At 65.8% G+C, this 16,251-nt stretch overlaps 1 protein-coding gene across 1 annotated transcript; it reads left to right on the top strand.

The window, feature by feature from the left end:
- The first annotated feature begins 172 nt into the window (after positions 1-172).
- On the top strand, positions 173-16,227 carry DENND4B (DENN domain containing 4B). Its single transcript, XM_036397759.2, has 27 exons — positions 173-235; positions 1,219-1,528; positions 2,334-2,586; positions 2,661-2,730; positions 3,384-3,553; positions 4,303-4,544; positions 4,626-4,692; positions 5,047-5,105; positions 5,186-5,330; positions 6,104-6,279; positions 6,364-6,464; positions 6,978-7,193; positions 7,802-7,947; positions 8,895-9,034; positions 9,106-9,229; positions 9,494-9,700; positions 10,553-10,681; positions 10,761-10,905; positions 11,317-11,855; positions 11,950-12,075; positions 12,276-12,451; positions 13,336-13,462; positions 14,142-14,375; positions 14,479-14,578; positions 14,975-15,140; positions 15,247-15,311; positions 15,467-16,227. Exons 2-27 carry the CDS (start codon positions 1,233-1,235, stop codon positions 15,610-15,612), a joined length of 4,365 nt encoding a protein of 1,454 aa, XP_036253652.1. The 5' UTR covers positions 173-235; positions 1,219-1,232; the 3' UTR covers positions 15,613-16,227.
- The last annotated feature ends 24 nt before the right edge of the window (positions 16,228-16,251 follow it).

Here is a 16,251-nt window from a genome sequence, read left to right as displayed (position 1 = left end):
TTCTGACGATTTTGGGGAGGGGTTCTGAGGATTTTGGGGAGGGGGTTCTGAGGATTTTCTGAGGGTTTCGGGGGGTTCTGAGTTTTTGGGGCGGGGGGCGGTGTTCCCCGGTCGGTCCCCCGAGTCCTCCGCGCCGCCAGGGGGCGCCGTGGCGGGCGGGCGCCGGGCGGGCGCGCGGTCGCGGCCCAGCGGAGCCCAAAGACGCGGCCCCGGCCCGGCCCGGCCCGGCCCGCAGGTACCGGGAGGTGGGGGGGGGGGGACACACCCGGGAGGGGCCGGGCCAGGGGTCCCGCGGGGGCTGCGGGGGCTGCAGGGCCGGGTCTGGGCTCGGGGAAGGCCCCGGGCCGCATGTGGGGGAGTCACCGGGAGGGGGGAACACGGGGATGCGGACCCCGCCGGGGGGGCCAGCGGGGCGGCCACGGGGATGGGGAACCCTCCGGAGGCGCCACCGGGAGGGACACGGGGACAGAGGATCCTCCGGGGGGTCACCGGGGGGGACACAGGGATGGGGGACTCCCGCAGGCCCTCGGCGGGAGGTGACCCCCAGGCAGGGCTGTCGCTGTCCCTGTCACTGTCCCCGGGGCTGTCGCCGCCCGTCTGAGGGGGTGTCACCGCTGGCACCCCTCGGTGCAGCGACCGCGACCTCCGTACCGGGGCTGCCCTCCCGGGGTCACGGTGCCACCCCGCTGCCCCTGGGGGTGTCCGCGGTGGGGTCGCGGCTGTGTGGCCCCCCCGGTGTGGCGGGGCCGGGGTGACGTGCGCGGCCCGGGCCTGGCGCCGCTTCCTTCCCCTTTCCTGCTGCCCCCGTTCTCCGGCTCCGCCGCTCCCCGTGGGCAAACCGGGGGTGCCACGGGCACCGAAGGGGACTGGGGACACCGGGCGGACTCCGGAGACCGGGGGGACTTTGGGGACTGGGACACCGGAGGGGCTCCGGGGACCGGGGGGACTTTGGGCACCGGGTGTGCTGCTGGGGCCCGGCGGCGCTGGGGACAGCGAGGGGGCACAGAAGGGAGCGGGTCCCCAAAGCGAACCGGGGGTGCCTCGGGCTGGGGGTTCCGTCCTCTCTCCGGCCACTACCGAGGGGATCTGCCCGTGCTCGGGGGTGGCTGGAGGCTCTGGGGGGTCCCTATGTCCCGCGGCGTGACCGGAAAACTCCTCCCTTCCCTTCCCTTCCCGTCGCCGGCGGGGGTGGCGGCATCATCGGCCGTGTCCCCGCAGATGCTGTGACAGCCATGTCGGACGAGAAGCCCCCGCAGCTCGTGGATTATTTCGTGGTGGCCGGGCTGGCGGAGGGGTCGCGGGCGCTGGAGGAGGAGCAGCAGCCGCGGCCGGCGCGGCCCGGGGAGCCCATCACGGACGTGGCCGTGATCATCCGCTCGCAGGGCGAGGAGGTGCCCCAGGGCTTCACCTGCATCGAGACCAGCACGTCCGGCCACCCCGTGGACCTCAACGCGGGGCTGCTCAACAACCCCCAGATGTTCCTGTGCTACAAACGAGGGCGGGACAAACCCCCCCTGATCGAGCTGGGGTGAGTGGGGGGCGGCCGAGTCCTGCTCTGGGTCACAGCAGCCCCGGGGAAGAGTTTGGGAAACTGGGAAAGAACCTGGAAGGGGAAGAGTTTGGGAAGCTGGGAAATAACCAGGAGGGGGAAGAGTTTGGGAAACTGGGAAAGAACCTGGAAGGGAAGAGTTTGGGAAGCTGGGGAAGAACCCAGAGGGGGAAGAGTTTGGGAAACTGGGAAATAACCAGGAGAGGCAAGAGTTTGGGAAGCTGGGAAATAACCCAGAGTGGGGAGAGTTTGGGAAGCTGGGAAGGACCTGGAGTGGGAAGAGTTTGGGAAACTGGGAAATAACCAGGAGAGGGAAGAGTTTGGGAAGCTGGGAAGGACCCCAGAGGTGCTGCTGGCAGCTCCTGGGGTTCCCCTCACCCCTCTCCCTGGGGTGGTGTTCACAGGGGTCTTAGGATGAGGGAAGAGATGAGAATGTTGATTTTATGTTTCAGAAGGCTTGGTTTATTATTTTATGATATATATTATATTAAAACTATACTAAAAAAATAGAAAAAGGGATTTCTTTGGACAGCTAGCTAAGAATAGAAACAGAATGATAACAAAGGCTTGAACTGACTGAGACAGTCAAAACAGCTGGACTGTGATTGGCCATTAATTAGAAACAACCCCATGAGACCAATCCCAGACCCACCTGTTGCGTCCCACAGAAGCAGACAACCATTTTTTACATTTTGTTCCTGAGGCCTCTCAGCTTCTCAGCAGCAACAACCCCAAGGAAAGGATTTTTCATAAAACCCCTTCTGTGACACTCCCACCCCCTCAGGGTGCACTATGAGGGCAAGGACCGGCCCAAGCCGGGGTACCAGATCCTGGACACGACCCCCTACAGCCGCTCTGCCAACCTGGCCTCGGGCTCCCCGGGCCACCAGCGCACGTTCCTGACGTTCCGGCGCGCGGCCGAGCCCCCCGGGCACCACACGCTGGGGGTCACCGACATCTGCCTGGTGATGCCCAGCAAGGGAGAGAGCACCCCCCACACCTTCTGCCGCGTGGACAAGAACCTCAACACCAGCATGGTGCGTTTGGGGGGGTCCCTCTCATCGCTCTGGTGCTGCCCAGCCCGCGCTGAGCCCCAAATCCCTCCTTGCAGTGGGGCCCCGCGTTGTTCCTGTGCTACAAGATCGCCGTGGCCAAGGACAACACGCTGGTCTACGAGGCAGGTGGGGACCTGGGGCTGGGGGTTTTGGGGCCTCGCAGGGGGAGCCAGAGTTGTTTATTGTCACAATTATTTTATTATTTTATTTTGTGTTTGTTTTGTCCAGCTGGTGTGGGGCTGATTTGGGGGAGGCGCGGGAGCCCCTGGGTCTCCTCAGGGGGGTTTGGGGAGCACAAGGTGGGGCCCTTCAGCCCCCCCAGCACCCCTGGGGGGGCCTTGCCAGGCTTTTGGGACTGGAGTCACTTGCTGGGGAGGGGGGACAATGGGGTTCCTTACTGGGAAGTGTGGTGTCCCTTACTGGGGTGACAGTGGAGTCCCTTACTGGGGTGACAGTGGAGTCCCTTACTGGGGTGACAATGGGGTCTCTTGGAAAGTGTGATATCCCTTACTGGGGTGACACTGGGGTCCCTTACTGGGGTGACAGTGGAGTCTCTTACTGGGGTGACACTGGGGTCCCTTACTGGGGTGACACTGGGGTCTCTTACTGGGGTTGGGGGCAGTTTTGTTTCCTGTTGGGGGAAAGTTTTGGGGGGTGATTTTGTGGAGCTATGGGCACACACCCGGCTGCCCCCTCCTCACTGGGGTGGGTGAGATGACCTGGGGCGCTGATCCCGGTGTCTGGTGTCCACGTGTCCGGCTGTCCGTGTGTCCGTGCAGGGCTGCTGAGCCGCTACCCCGAGCAGGACAGTGAGTCCTTCCCTCTGCCCGAGTCGGTGCCCGTGTTCTGCCTGCCCATGGGGGCCACCATCGAGAGCTGGCCCGTGGGCACCAAGTACCCCCTGCCCGTCTTCTCCACCTTCGTCCTCACCGGCGCCTCGGGGGACAAGGCACGGCAGGACAGGGGGCTCGGGGGGGTGGGATGGGGGTCCCCAGTGCCATGGGAGGGGTTGGGTGCCCACAGCACCCACAGCCTTGTGGGACCGGGATCCCAGTGCCAGGGGTTCCCTTCCCTCGTGGGACCAGGATCCCTGTGCCATGGGTACCTGGCTCTGTGGATCCCTGTGCCTGGGGTTTCCATCCCTCGTGGGACCAGGATCCTGGTGCCATGGGTTCCTGGCTCTGTGGATCCTTGTGCCTGGGGTTCCCATCCCTCGTGGCACAGGGATCCTGATGCCCGGGGTTCCTGGCACTGTGGGCCCGGGATCCCTGTGCCAAGAGTTCCCATCCCTCATGGGCCTGGGATCCCCAGTGCAGGGGTGCCCATCCCTCATGGGACAGGGATCCTGGTGCCAGAGCTTCCTGGTGCTGTGGGCTCAGGATTTCTGGTGCCAGGGGTTCCCATCTGTCATGGGCCCAGGATCCCAGTGCCAGGGGTTCCCATCTGTCATGGGCCCAGGATCCCAGTGCCAGGGATTCCCATCTGTCATGGGCCCAGGATCCCAGTGCCAGGGGTTCCCATCCCTTGTGGGCCCAGGATCCCAGTGCCAGGGGTTCCCATCCCTTGTGGGCCCAGGATCACAGTGCCAGGGGTTCCCATCCCTCGTGGGCCCAGGATCCCAGTGCCAGGGGTTCCCATCCCTCATGGGCCCAGGATCGCAGTGCCAGGGGTGCCCTGACAGCCCGGGGTGCCCCGCAGGTGTACGGCGCCGCCATCCAGTTCCACGAGGCGTTTCCCCGGGAGCGGCTGTCGGAGGCGCAGGCGCTGCGCCTGGGGCTGCTCAGCGTGGTGGACCGGCGGCCGGTGCCCGGGCGCTCGCTGCACACCCGCAAGAGCATCTGCGTGCTGTCCCACTGGCCCTTCTTCGACGTCTTCCGCAAGTTCCTCATGTTCATCTACCGCTACTCCATCTCGGGCCCCCACGTGCTGCCCCTGGAGACGTGAGCGGGGTCCGGGGGGGGCTCCGGGGGGGACGGGGGCCCGCGGCCACCCCCGCGCTGACGGGGCCGCTCCGCCCGCAGGCACATCTCCCACTTCATGCACAACGTGCCCTTCCCGTCCCCGCAGCGCCCGCGGATCCTGGTCCAGGTGAGTCACCTGGGGAGGGGGTGACCGTCCCATCCCATCCCATCCCATCCCATCCCATCCCATCCCACCCCACCCCATCCCATCCCATCCCATCCCATCCCATCCCATCCCATCCCATCCCATCCCATCCCATCCCATCCCATCCCATCCCATCCCATCCCATTGTTCCCATCCCATCCCACCCCATCCCATCCCATCCCATCCCATCCCATCCCATCCCATCCCATCCCATCCCATTGTTCCCATCCCATCCCATCCCATCCCATTGTTCCCTTCCCATCCCATCCCAGCCCATCCCATCCCAGCTCAGTGTGTCCCTGTGTCCCCCACCACCACGTCCGTGTGTCCCTGCAGATGTCCCCCTATGACAGCCTGCTGCTGTGCCGGCCCGTGTCCTCCCCGCTGCCCCTCAGGTAGGACTGGGGGGTGCTGTTGGGAGGGGGGACAGGTGGGGAGGGGGCTGTGGGTGACCAGGTGATGTCCCCACCCTCAGCGGGGCCAGTTTCCTGACGCTGCTGCAGAACCTGGGCCCCGACAACGCGGTGGCGCTGCTGGTGGCCGTCCTCACCGAGCAGAAGCTGCTCATCCACTCCCTGCGCCCCGATGTCCTGACCAGCGTGGGTGAAGCCCTGGTGGCGGTGAGTGACCGCAGGGGACACTGCAGGGACACTGAGGGGACGTGCCACCATGGGGCTGGGGACCTGCTGTGCTGGGGATCCTGGTCCCACAGCGCTGGGGACCTGTGGCACAGGGATTGATGTCCCTCAGCAATGGGATCGCTGTCCCTCAGCGCTGGGGACCTGTGGCACTGGAATTGCTGTCCCTCAGCACTGGGGACCTGTGGCACTGGGGATTGCTGTCCCACAGTGCTGGGGACCTGTGGCACTGGGGATTGCCACCCCTCAGCACTGGGATTGCTGTCCCTCAGCACTGGGGACCTGTGGCACTGGGGATTGCTGTCCCTCAGCACTGGGATCGCTGTCCCTCAGCACTGGGGACCTGTGGCACTGGGGATCCTGGTCCCACAGTGCTGGGGACCTGTGGCACTGGGGATTGCCACCCCTCAGCACTGGGATTGCTGTCCCTCAGTGCTGGGATTGATGTCCCTCAGCACTGGGGACCTGTGGCACTGGGGATTGCTGTCCCTCAGCACTGGGGATCCCTGTCCTGTGGTGTTGGGAGCACTGATCCCACAGTGCTGGGGATGTGCCATGGAGATCTCCCCGCCACAGTGCTGGGCATCCCCATTTTGTGCTGCTGGGGGCCCTGATCCCACAGGACTGGGCATCCCGCTCCCAAGCCATTGGTGATCCCGGTCCCACAGCTCTGGAGACCCCACCCCGCGGCGCCGGGACCCCCATCCCGCCTGGTGGGGGCCCTGCGGCGCTGACCACCCTCGTCCTGTCCCCAGATGATCTTCCCCCTGCGCTGGCAGTGCCCCTACATCCCGCTGTGCCCGCTGGCGCTGGCTGACGTGCTGTGTGCCCCCGTGCCCTTCATTGTAGGCATCCACTCCAGCTACTTCGACCTCTACGAGCCCCCCCGCGACGTCATCTTCGTCGACCTGGACACCAACACCATTTTCCAGTGAGTGTCCCCAGGGCTGGGGGCGGGTAGGGGGTCCCAGGGGGTCCCGGGGGTCCCGCCCTGCCCTCGTGCCTGTGTCCCCAGGAGCGAGGAGCGGAAGCTGCTGTCGCCCCGCGCGCTGCCCCGCCGGCCCTGCAAGGTGCTGCTGGCCTCGCTGCACAGCCTGTCCCAGCAGCTGGATGAGCGTGAGTGGGGGGCCTGGGGCCGGCCTGGGGGGTCTGGGGGTCTGGGGGATCTGGGGGTCACCACAACCCCCAGCTCTGCTGTTTATCATGGAACTGCCCAAACTGGGAGGGACCCACTGGGGACAGAAGCCACCCTGAATTCCCCCCCTGCCTGGGAGCATTTCCCAAGCAGGATCAGAGCTGTGGCTTCACTCCCTCATTCCCTGGGCGTTGCTTCCCAACTGACCCCACCCCTGGGGCTTTGCAGCCATAGGAGACTTGTCCAGCTGAGTGTCCCTGGTCGCGACCCTGTCCCATCCGTGTCCCCAGTGCCAACACTGTCCCAATCCTGTCCCCAGTGCCAACACTGTCCCATCCCTGTCCCCAGTGCCAACCCTGTCCCATCCCTGTCCCCAGCACTGACCCTGTCCCATCCCTGTCCCCGGTACCCACCCTGTCCCATCCCTGTCCCCAGCACTGACCCTGTCCCATCGCTGTCCCCAGCACTGACCCTGTCCCGTCGTGTCCCCGCAGTGCTGAGCGCGCCGGGCGAGGAGGAGCCCCCGGAGCTGGTTCTGAGTGACGCGGAGGCGGCGGGGGCGCGGCGGGCGCAGCTGGAGCTGGAGGCCCGGGCGGCCTTCCTGCGCTTCATGGCCTGTGCCCTGCGCGGGTACCGCTCCTTCCTGCGGCCCATCGCGCCCGCGCCCGCCCCGGCCGGCCGCGACGCCGGCAGCCTCTTCGCGCTCCAGGGTGAGCGGGGGACTGGGGTGCTGGGGGGGACACGCAGGGTGTGAGAACATGAGTTCTGTGCTGTCCTGTCCGGCTGGTTCTAGCTTGTCTTTGTCCCATCCTGTCCTGTGCATCCCATCTCATCCCACTGATCCCATCCCATTCCCATTCCTGTTCCCATCCCATCCTGCACCCCATTGTGCCTGCCCCGGCCGGCTGCAACACCGGCAGCCTCTTCGCCCTCCAGGGAGAGCAGGGCATTGGGGTGCTGGGGGGGACATGGCGGGGTGTCCTTGTGAGTTCTGTGCTGTCCTGTCCGGCTGGTTCCTGCTCATCTTCGTCCCGTCCCATCCCATCCCATCCCATCCCATCCCATCCCATCCCATCCCATCCCGTGCATCCCATCCTTTGTATCCCATCCCATCTGGTGCTTCCTATCCTGTGCATCCCATCCCATTCCGTCCTGTACATCCCATTGATCCCATCTCATTCCCGTTCCCATCCCATCCCATCGATCCCATCCTGTGCATCCCATCCCATCCTCTACATCCCATCCCATCCCGTCCCATCCCATCCCATTGATCCCATGCCACCCCAATGCCCCCTTCGTGTCCCCTTTGTGTCCCCAGGGTTCCTGCGCTCCCGCGAGCGGGCGTACCAGCGTTTCTATGGGCAGCTGCTGCGCACGCAGCTCTTCACGCAGTTCATCGAGGACTGCTCCTTCGCCAGCGACCGCGAGCCCTGCCTCGAGTTCTTCGACACCTGCGTCGACAAGGTGTGTCCCTGTGTCCCCTCTGTGTCCCCTCTGTGTCCCTTGTGTGTCCCCTCTGTGTCCCTTGCTCCCTGCCTTGAGTTCTTTGACACCTGCGTCGACAAGGTGTGTCCCCTCTGCATGTCCCTTGTGTGTCCCTTGCTCCCTGCCTTGAGTTCTTCGACAGCTGTGTCCACAAGGTGTGTCCCTGTGTCCCCTCTGCATGTCCCTTGTGTGTCCCTCACACCCTGCCTTGAGTTCCTCACAGGTGTCCACAAGGTGTGTCCCTCTGTCCCCTTTGCATGTCCCTCGTCTGTCCTTCTCTCCCTGCCTTGAGTTCCTCACACCTGTGTCCCCTTTGTGTCCCTTGTGTGTCCCTTGCTCCCCACCTTGAGTTCCCAAGGTGTGTCCCTGTGTCCCCTCTGTGTGTCCTTCACTCCCTGCCTTGAGTTCCTCACAGGTGTCCCCAAGGTGTGTCCCCCTTGCGTGTCCCTTGTGTGTCACTCACTCCCTGCCTCAAGTTCCTCACAGGTGTCCCCAAGGTGTGTCCCTGTGTCCCTTCTGTGTGTCCCTGTGTCCCCTCTGTGTGTCCCTGTGTCCTTTCTGTGTGTCTCTGTGTCCCCTCCGTGTGTCCCTGTGTCCCCTCCATGTGTCCCTGTGTCCTTTCTGTGTGTCCCTGTGTCCCCTCCGTGTGTCTCTGTGTCCCCTCCATGTGTCCCTGTGTCCTTTCTGTGTGTCCCTGTGTCCCCTCTGTGTGTCCCTGTGTCCTTTCCGTGTGTCCCTGTGTCCCCTCCGTGTGTCTCTGTGTCCCCTCCATGTGTCCCTGTGTCCTTTCTGTGTGTCCCTGTGTTCCCTCCACGTGTCCCTGTGTCCCCTCCGTGTGTCCCTGTGTCCTTTCTGTTTGTCTCTGTGTCCCCTCCATGTGTCCCTGTGTCCCCTCCGTCCCCCTGCTGACCCCGCCGCCCCTCCAGGTGCAGGTGGACCTGGAGAAGCCCGAGGACACGCCCCTGATGGAGCTGGACGACCCCCGTGGTGGGGAGCACACGGTGTTCATCACCCCCCCGGAGCAGCCGGCGGGGCCCGACGGGGCCGAGCCCCCCGCGCGCTACAGGTGAGACCCCCGGGCCCCTCCCTGGGTGTCCCCCTCCCCAAACCCCCCTCACCTGTGCCCCCCACACCCAGGTATGACGGGTTCCCCACGCTGCGCCCGGAGCTGCTGGAGCCCCCCCGGGACCCTCTGGTGGCTCAGCTGTGCCAGGCCAGGAGCAGCGCCCCGAGCAGCCCCGCGCCACGGCGCACCAAGCAGGTGAGGGACAGCACCTGGGCACGGCTGCTGGGACACCTGGGCAGGTGGGACAGCACCTGGCTAAGTGTCCCTGTGAGCTGTGCCACCTGTGAGATGGCAACAACACTCACACAGGTGCCCCTGAGCTGTGCCACCCGAACAGGTGCCCAGCTGGGACAGCACCCGCACAGGTGTCTCTGAGTTGTGCCACCCGGCCAGGTGCCCAGCTGGGCACGGCACTGAGGGCTCAGCTCCCATTCCCTGACTGTCCCCTGGTGTCCCCAGGAGATGAAGGTGGCCCAGCGGGTGGCCCAGAAGTCGTCGGCGGTGCCCGAGCTGTGGGCACGGTGCCTGCTGGGGCACTGCTACGGCCTCTGGTTCCTGTACCTGCCCACGCAGGTGCGCGCTGCCCCTGCCAAGCTGCGGGCGCTGCAGCTGGCCTACGACGTGCTGCGCAAGATGGAGCAGCACAAGGTGGTGCTGCCCGACGAGGTGGGTCAGGTCCTGCCCCAGAACCTGCAGGAAAAAGGGGCAGCTGCTGTGGGGTGGCACTGATGGGGTCAGTGGGGCTGGAGGATGAGGGAAACGGGAAACTGTGGTTGGTGTCCAGGGCTGGGTCCAGTTCTCAGGGCAGGAGGGACTTGGAGGGGCTGGAGCAGCAGGAGAGGGGAATGGAGAACGTGTGAGGGAGCTGGAAAGGGAGAAAAGAAGGCTCTGAGAGGACTCTGTGGCTCTGCACAGCTCCTGACAGGAGGGGACAGCCAGGGGATGAGTCAGGTCCTACTCCTGTCCCCTCCTGTCTGGGGTGGCACTGCTGGGGTCAGTGGGGCTGGAGGATGAGGGATATGGGAAACTGTGGCCACTGTCCAGTGCTGGGTCCAGTGTCCAGGGCTGGGTCCAGTGTCCAGGGCTGGGTCCAGTGTCCAGTGCTGTGTCCAGTTCTCAGGGCAGGAGGGACTTGGAGGGGCTGGAGCAGCAGGAGAGGGGAATGGAGAATTCCTGAGGGAGCTGGAAAGGGGCTCAGCCCTTTTCAGGGGGACCTGGTGGCTCTGCACAGCTCCTGCCAGGAGGGGACAGCCAGGGGATGGGTCAGGCTCTGCTCCCAGGGAACAGGGACAGGATGAGAGCTGGGCCAGGGGAGCCTCAGGGTGGATATTTGGGAAAATCCCTCCTGAAGAAGCTGCTCAGGCTTTGGAAGGGCTGCCCAGGGCGGTGTCTGAGGAGTCCTGGGCATTGGCGTCCAGCTGGGGATTGGCACAGCTTGTGCTGCTGGGGCTCTGTGGCATCCTGAGGCCGGAGGGGTGCCCGGGGTGCCCCCCAGGCTGACGGGGAGGTGCCCCCCAGGTGTGCTACCGCATCCTGATGCAGCTGTGCGGGCAGTACGGTGAGCCCGTGCTGTCCGTGCGCGTCCTGCTGGAGATGAAGCGCGCCGGCATCGTCCCCAACACCGTCACCTACGGCTACTACAACAAGGTGACACGGAGGGGACGCCCTGGGGGGGGTGCTGGGGGTCCCCTGGCCACCCCTAACCCCCCCTGCGCCCCCCCGGCAGGCGGTGCTGGAGAGCAAATGGCCGGCGGGGACGCAGGGGGGGCGCTTGCGCTGGGCCAAGCTGCGGAACGTGGTGCTGGGGGCGGCGCAGTTCCGGCAGCCCCTGAGGCAGAGGCAGCGCCAGAGAGCGGCTGGAGACCCCCCTGGTGAGGGCACGGGGGGCACAGAGGGGGTGGCACCACACTCACCACACCTGGGCCCTCTCAGGTGACTGAGACCCCCCTGGTGAGGACACGGGGGGCACAGAGGGGGTGGCACCACACTCACCACACCTGGGCCCCCTGTGGGTGATTGAGCCCCTCTGAGCATCTCCAGGGCATGGGGGAGACCCGGTGATTGTCCCCTGTCCCCCTCTTGTCACCCCCCTGGGGCGGGGGGGGGGGATGTTATGGGGGTCGTTGACACCCCCTTGTCCTCCCCAGGTGACTGAGCCCCCCCAGGGGTGGGATCTGCTGTCCCTGACCCCTCTGTCCCCCGCCATGGTTGGGGGCTGCTGTGCTGACCCCTCTGTCCCTGACCCCTCTGTCCCTGACCCCTCTGTTCTGTCCCCCCCCCAGGTGACCGTGCGCCCCCCGCCCCGCGCCCCCCCCTGCACCGCCAGACCACCTGGGCGGGCCGGAGCCTCCGGGACCCGGTGCCGGCCCCGCGGCTCGTCAAGAGCGGCAGCCTCAGTTTCCCCGCCCGCACCGAGGCGGGGGCGGCCCGGGAGGGTCCCGGGGAGCCCCCCCTGCTCCCGGTGACCCCCACCCCGCCGCCCCCTCCCCACCGCCCGCGGGGCCCCCCCGGTTCGGCCGACGGGAGCCTCTCGGACATCGCCACCGACGACAGCGGCGGCGACGAGGGGCCCGGGGCGGGGGGTTCCGGTGGTGCCGGGGGTGGGGGTCCCGGGGGGGTGACCCCGCGCCGGGGCTTGGCGGCCAAGCTGCAGCAGCTGCTGTCCCCCGGTAAGCGCCCCCCGCGCCCCTCGGAGCCCCCCCGGGAGCCCGGGGGTCGCCGGGGGTCGGAGCACCGGGACGGGGACCCCCCCACCTCACGGCGCAGCCCCGCCGGGACCCTGCTGCGGCCCCGGGAGCGCCCCGAGTCCACGGCCTCCGAGGTACCGTGTCTGTCCGTCTGTCCGTCCGTCTGTCTGTCCATCCGTCTGTCCGGCCGCCCCCACTGACCCCCGTGTGTCCCCCGTCTCTCCCCAGAGCTCGGTGTCCCTGGGCAGTGAACTGGACCTGTCCGATGCCTCGGGGGGCAGCAGCGGCGCCCCCAAAGCCTCAGGGGAGCCCTGCACGGACGGGGGGGCGGGGACGGAGCCCCCCGGCCTGGAGGTGGGAAATGGGGGGGGGGCAGAGATGAGATTTGGGGGGCACAGCCGAGGTTTGGGGGACAGAGCTGGGCTTTGGGTGGCAGATCTGGGGTCTGGGGGTCAGAGCTGAGGTTTGGGGGGTCAGAGCTCGGGTTTAGGGGGGCAGAGCCCAGGTTTAGGGGGCACAGCTGCCTTTGGGGTCAGAGTGAGCCGTGCCCGCAGGTGCTGCTGTCCAGCTGCTCGCGCTGCCCGGGCTGTGCCGCGCTCGTGTTCGATGAGGAGCTCATGGCCGGCTGGACCTCGGACGACTCCAACCTCAACACCTCGTGCCCCTTCTGCTCCCGCTCCTTCGTGCCCTTCCTGAGCATCGAGATCCGCGACCTCCGGCGGCCCCCCAGGTGCCACCCCCGGGGACGCCCCCAGGGATCCCCACTGCCCTCCCCATGTCCCCAAGGTGTCCCCAACCCCCCTCTTTGCTCCCCACCATTCCCCCCATCCATCATCCATCCATGGATCCATGGATCCATCCATCCATCATCCATCCATCCATCATCCATGGATCCATCCATCCATCATCCATCCATCCATCCATCCATCCATCCATCCATCCATCCATCCATCATCCATCCATCATCCATCCATCCATCCATCCATCATCCATCCATCATCCATCCATCCATGGATCCATCCATCCATCATCCATCCATCCATCCATCCGTCCATCCATCCATCCATCCATCCATCCATCATCCATCCATCATCCATCCATCCATCCATCCATCCATCATCCATCCATCATCCATCCATCCATCCATCCATCCATCATCCATCCATCCATCCATCCATCCATCCATCCATCCATCCATCATCCATCCATCCATCCATCCATCCATCCATCCATCCATCATCCATCCATCCATCCATCATCCATCCATCCATCCATCCATCCATCCATCCATCCATCCATCCACCATCCATCCATCATCCATCCGTCCATCCATCCATCCACCATCCATCCATCATCCATCATCCATCCATCATCCGTCCATCCATCATCCATCCATCATCCATCCATCATCCGTCCATCCATCATCCATCCATCATCCATCATCCATCCGTCCGTCCATCCATCCATCCATCCATCCATCCATCATCCATCCATCCATCCATCCATCCATCCATCCATCCATCCATCCATCCATCCATCCATCCATCCATCCATCCACCCTTTGGGGGTTCCTTGGTGCCCCCCATTACTCTGACCCCCCTGTCTGTCCCGCAGCCCCCCCCCGGTGCCCCCCTCCCCACAGGGGCCGGTGCTCAGTGACCGCCGGCGCTGCCTGGAGCTGGACGGGACCCCCGAGACCCCCGGGACCCCCGGGCTGTGCAACGGCTGCGCCGAGACCCCGGTACTGGGGGGGACTGGGAATGGGGGGGGCTGGGAATGGTGGGGTGGGGTCCCTCATCCCTGAAATTGGGGTTGGGACAGTCCCAGCCAGGATTTGGGGTCACCGGGGGTGCTTTGGTGGTTCTGGGCTGGGCAGGGGGTCCCAAGTGTGTCCCCCCCCACATTCTCACGTCCTGGTGCATTCTAGGGGGTCCCTCCCCTCTAATTTGGGGCTTGCCCCCCATTCCCAGGTCTGGACAGGGGGTGCTCCCAGGTCCCGGAGTGTTCCAGGGGTGGGCAGAGGTTGTCCCCGCCTCCCAGTCCGGGTGTCCCCATCGTGTCCCCCCCTAATCCGGGTGTCCCCATCGTGTCCCCCCCTCCCAATCCGGGTGTCCCCATCGTGTCCCCCTCCCAATCCGGGTGTCCCCATTGTGTCCCCCCCTCCCAATCCGGGTGTCCCCATTGTGTCCCCCTCCCAATCCGGGTGTCCCCAACGTGTCCCCCCCTAATCCGGGTGTCCCCATCGTGTCCCCCTGCCTAATCTGGGTGTCCCCATCGTGTCCCCCCCTCCCAATCCAGGTGTCCCCATCGTGTCCCCCTCCCAATCCGGGTGTCCCCAACGTGTCCCCCCCTAATCCGGGTGTCCCCATCGTGTCCCCCTGCCTAATCTGGGTGTCCCCATCGTGTGTCCCCCCCTGCAGCCCTCGTGGCGCCGGGAGCGCGTGGCCTTTGCCTACCTGAGCCCCCTGGTGCTGCGCAAGGAGCTCGAGAGCCTGGTGGAGAACGAGGGCGGGGAGCTGCTGGCGCGGCCCGAGCTGGTGGACAAACACCCCATCATCTACTGGAACCTGCTCTGGTTCTTCCAGCGCCTGGCGCTGCCCAGCCAGCTGCCCCTGCTGCTGCTGGGCTCCCAGCACGCCCCCCCGGACCCACAGGTGCGCTTGGGGGGCTCTGGGGAGTTCTGGGGGGGCTCTGGTGGGGATCTTGGGGTGTCTGGGGGGTCCTTGGTGGTCCTGACCCCCCCCCCCCATCGTGCAGCCCCCCGAGCCCTCCCGTGTCCGTGTGAGGCTCCTGTGGGATGTGCTGAGCCCCGACCCCGAGAGCTGCCCCCCCCTCTACGTGATCTGGAGGCTGCACAGTGAGAACAGGGACTGGGATTGGGGAGATTGGGATATGGGAATGGGGGTGTGGGATATGGGATTGGGGTGTGGGATTTGGGGGGTGGGATTGGAGGATTGGATTTGGGGTGTGGGATTGGGGATATGGGGATGGGGATATGGGATTGGGGCTGGGATTTGGGGTGGAGGATTGGATTTGGGGTATGGGGATATGGGATTGGGGATTTTGGAATGGGGACATGGGATTGGGAGATGTGGGGATGGGGTAAACGGGGGGATGGAAGGAGGAGGGGAATGGCCAAGAGCAAAGAGGGGAATCGGGGACACCTTGGGGACACTGGGCTCACCTTTGGGGTCCCCCAGGTGACAATCCTGGGGATTTGGGGACACTGGGGTCACATTTTGGGGTCCCTCAGGTAACATCCCCCCCCGGCTGCACCCCTGGGGCCCCCCGGCACCCCCGTTCTCGCTGCCCTTCCTGGAGGCCCTGCTGAGCCATGTGGGGCTCAATGAGGTGCACAAAGCCATTGGGCTCTTCCTGGAGACCCTGGCGGACCCCAAAGCCCCCCGCACCCTGCACAGGTACGGACACACCCCCAAATTCTAACCCCCCCCAAATTCCCCCCCAAATCTCCCCAAAACCCCCTCAAATTCCCCCCAAATCCCCCCTCCCTGTCCCCTCCTGCAGGAGCATTTACCGGGAGCTGCTGTTCCTGACGCTGGCGGCGCTGGGCCGGGAGCACACGGACATCGGTACGGGGGGCACGGGGGTGACATTGGGGGTGGCACAGAGGGACACGGTGGGTCTGGGGGGCTCGGAGGGCCATGGGGTGCTCAGGGTGTGTCCGGGGGGGGTACACGGGGGGGGTCCGGGGGTGTCCGTGCTGACCCCCGCGTGTCCCCCCCAGCCGCCTTTGACCGCCGGTACCGTTCGGCGCTGGCCAAGCTGGGCGGGGCCCCGGGCCGGGACGAGCTGCGGCGGCGGCGGGCGCAGCCCCCGAGCGCCAGAGCCTCCGAGTGCCGCCGGTGCTTCGGGGCGCCCCCCGAGTGCTGAGAGACCCCCGGGACCGACACCGGCACAGGGAACCCCGGGAACCCCCCAGGAGGAGATGGGAACGACCCCCCCCCGGGCACCCCCAAAGTGTGTGTGGGGGGGCGAGATGGGGAAGGGACCCCCCCCCCCCCGCCAGGACCCTCCTCAAATACGCCAGGGACCCCCAGGACCCCCCTCACATCTTTCAAGGTGGGGAAAGGACCCCCAGGAACCCCTCAAATACTCCAGGAGGCAGAAGGGACCCCCCAGGATCCCCCTCAAATGCTCCAGGGTGGGGAGAAAGGACCCCCGGCACCCCAGGCTCACGACGGGTTTTATAAGTCAGTGTTAATATATTTTTATTTATTTATTCAGCCTCCCCCAGAGTGAGAGCGCGGGTGGGACAGGCAGGGGCCGCTCTGGGGGGGTTCCCCCTCCTCATTTCTGTCCCGAGGGGGTTTGGGGGTGCCAGGGCAGCTGGGGGGGCTCTGGGTTTGTGCCCCCCGGGGGGATTTGGGGCCATTGGGGGGTTCGGTGGCCACTGGGGGGGGGTTCGGGGCCGCCCCCTCCCCTCGCACTGTGCAATAGCAGCCCCCGCCCCAGGGGCCTGTAAATAAAAGCTGCTGCGGTATTTTCCTCGCTGTCTCCGGGATAATTTTT

This window comes from Molothrus ater, chromosome 29 (assembly GCF_012460135.2).
Source record: "Molothrus ater isolate BHLD 08-10-18 breed brown headed cowbird chromosome 29, BPBGC_Mater_1.1, whole genome shotgun sequence".
In the NCBI taxonomy this organism is placed as follows: Eukaryota; Metazoa; Chordata; class Aves; order Passeriformes; family Icteridae; genus Molothrus; species Molothrus ater.
The sequence above is the reverse complement of the archived record's forward strand: the minus strand, read 5'-3'. Positions and strand labels throughout refer to the sequence as shown.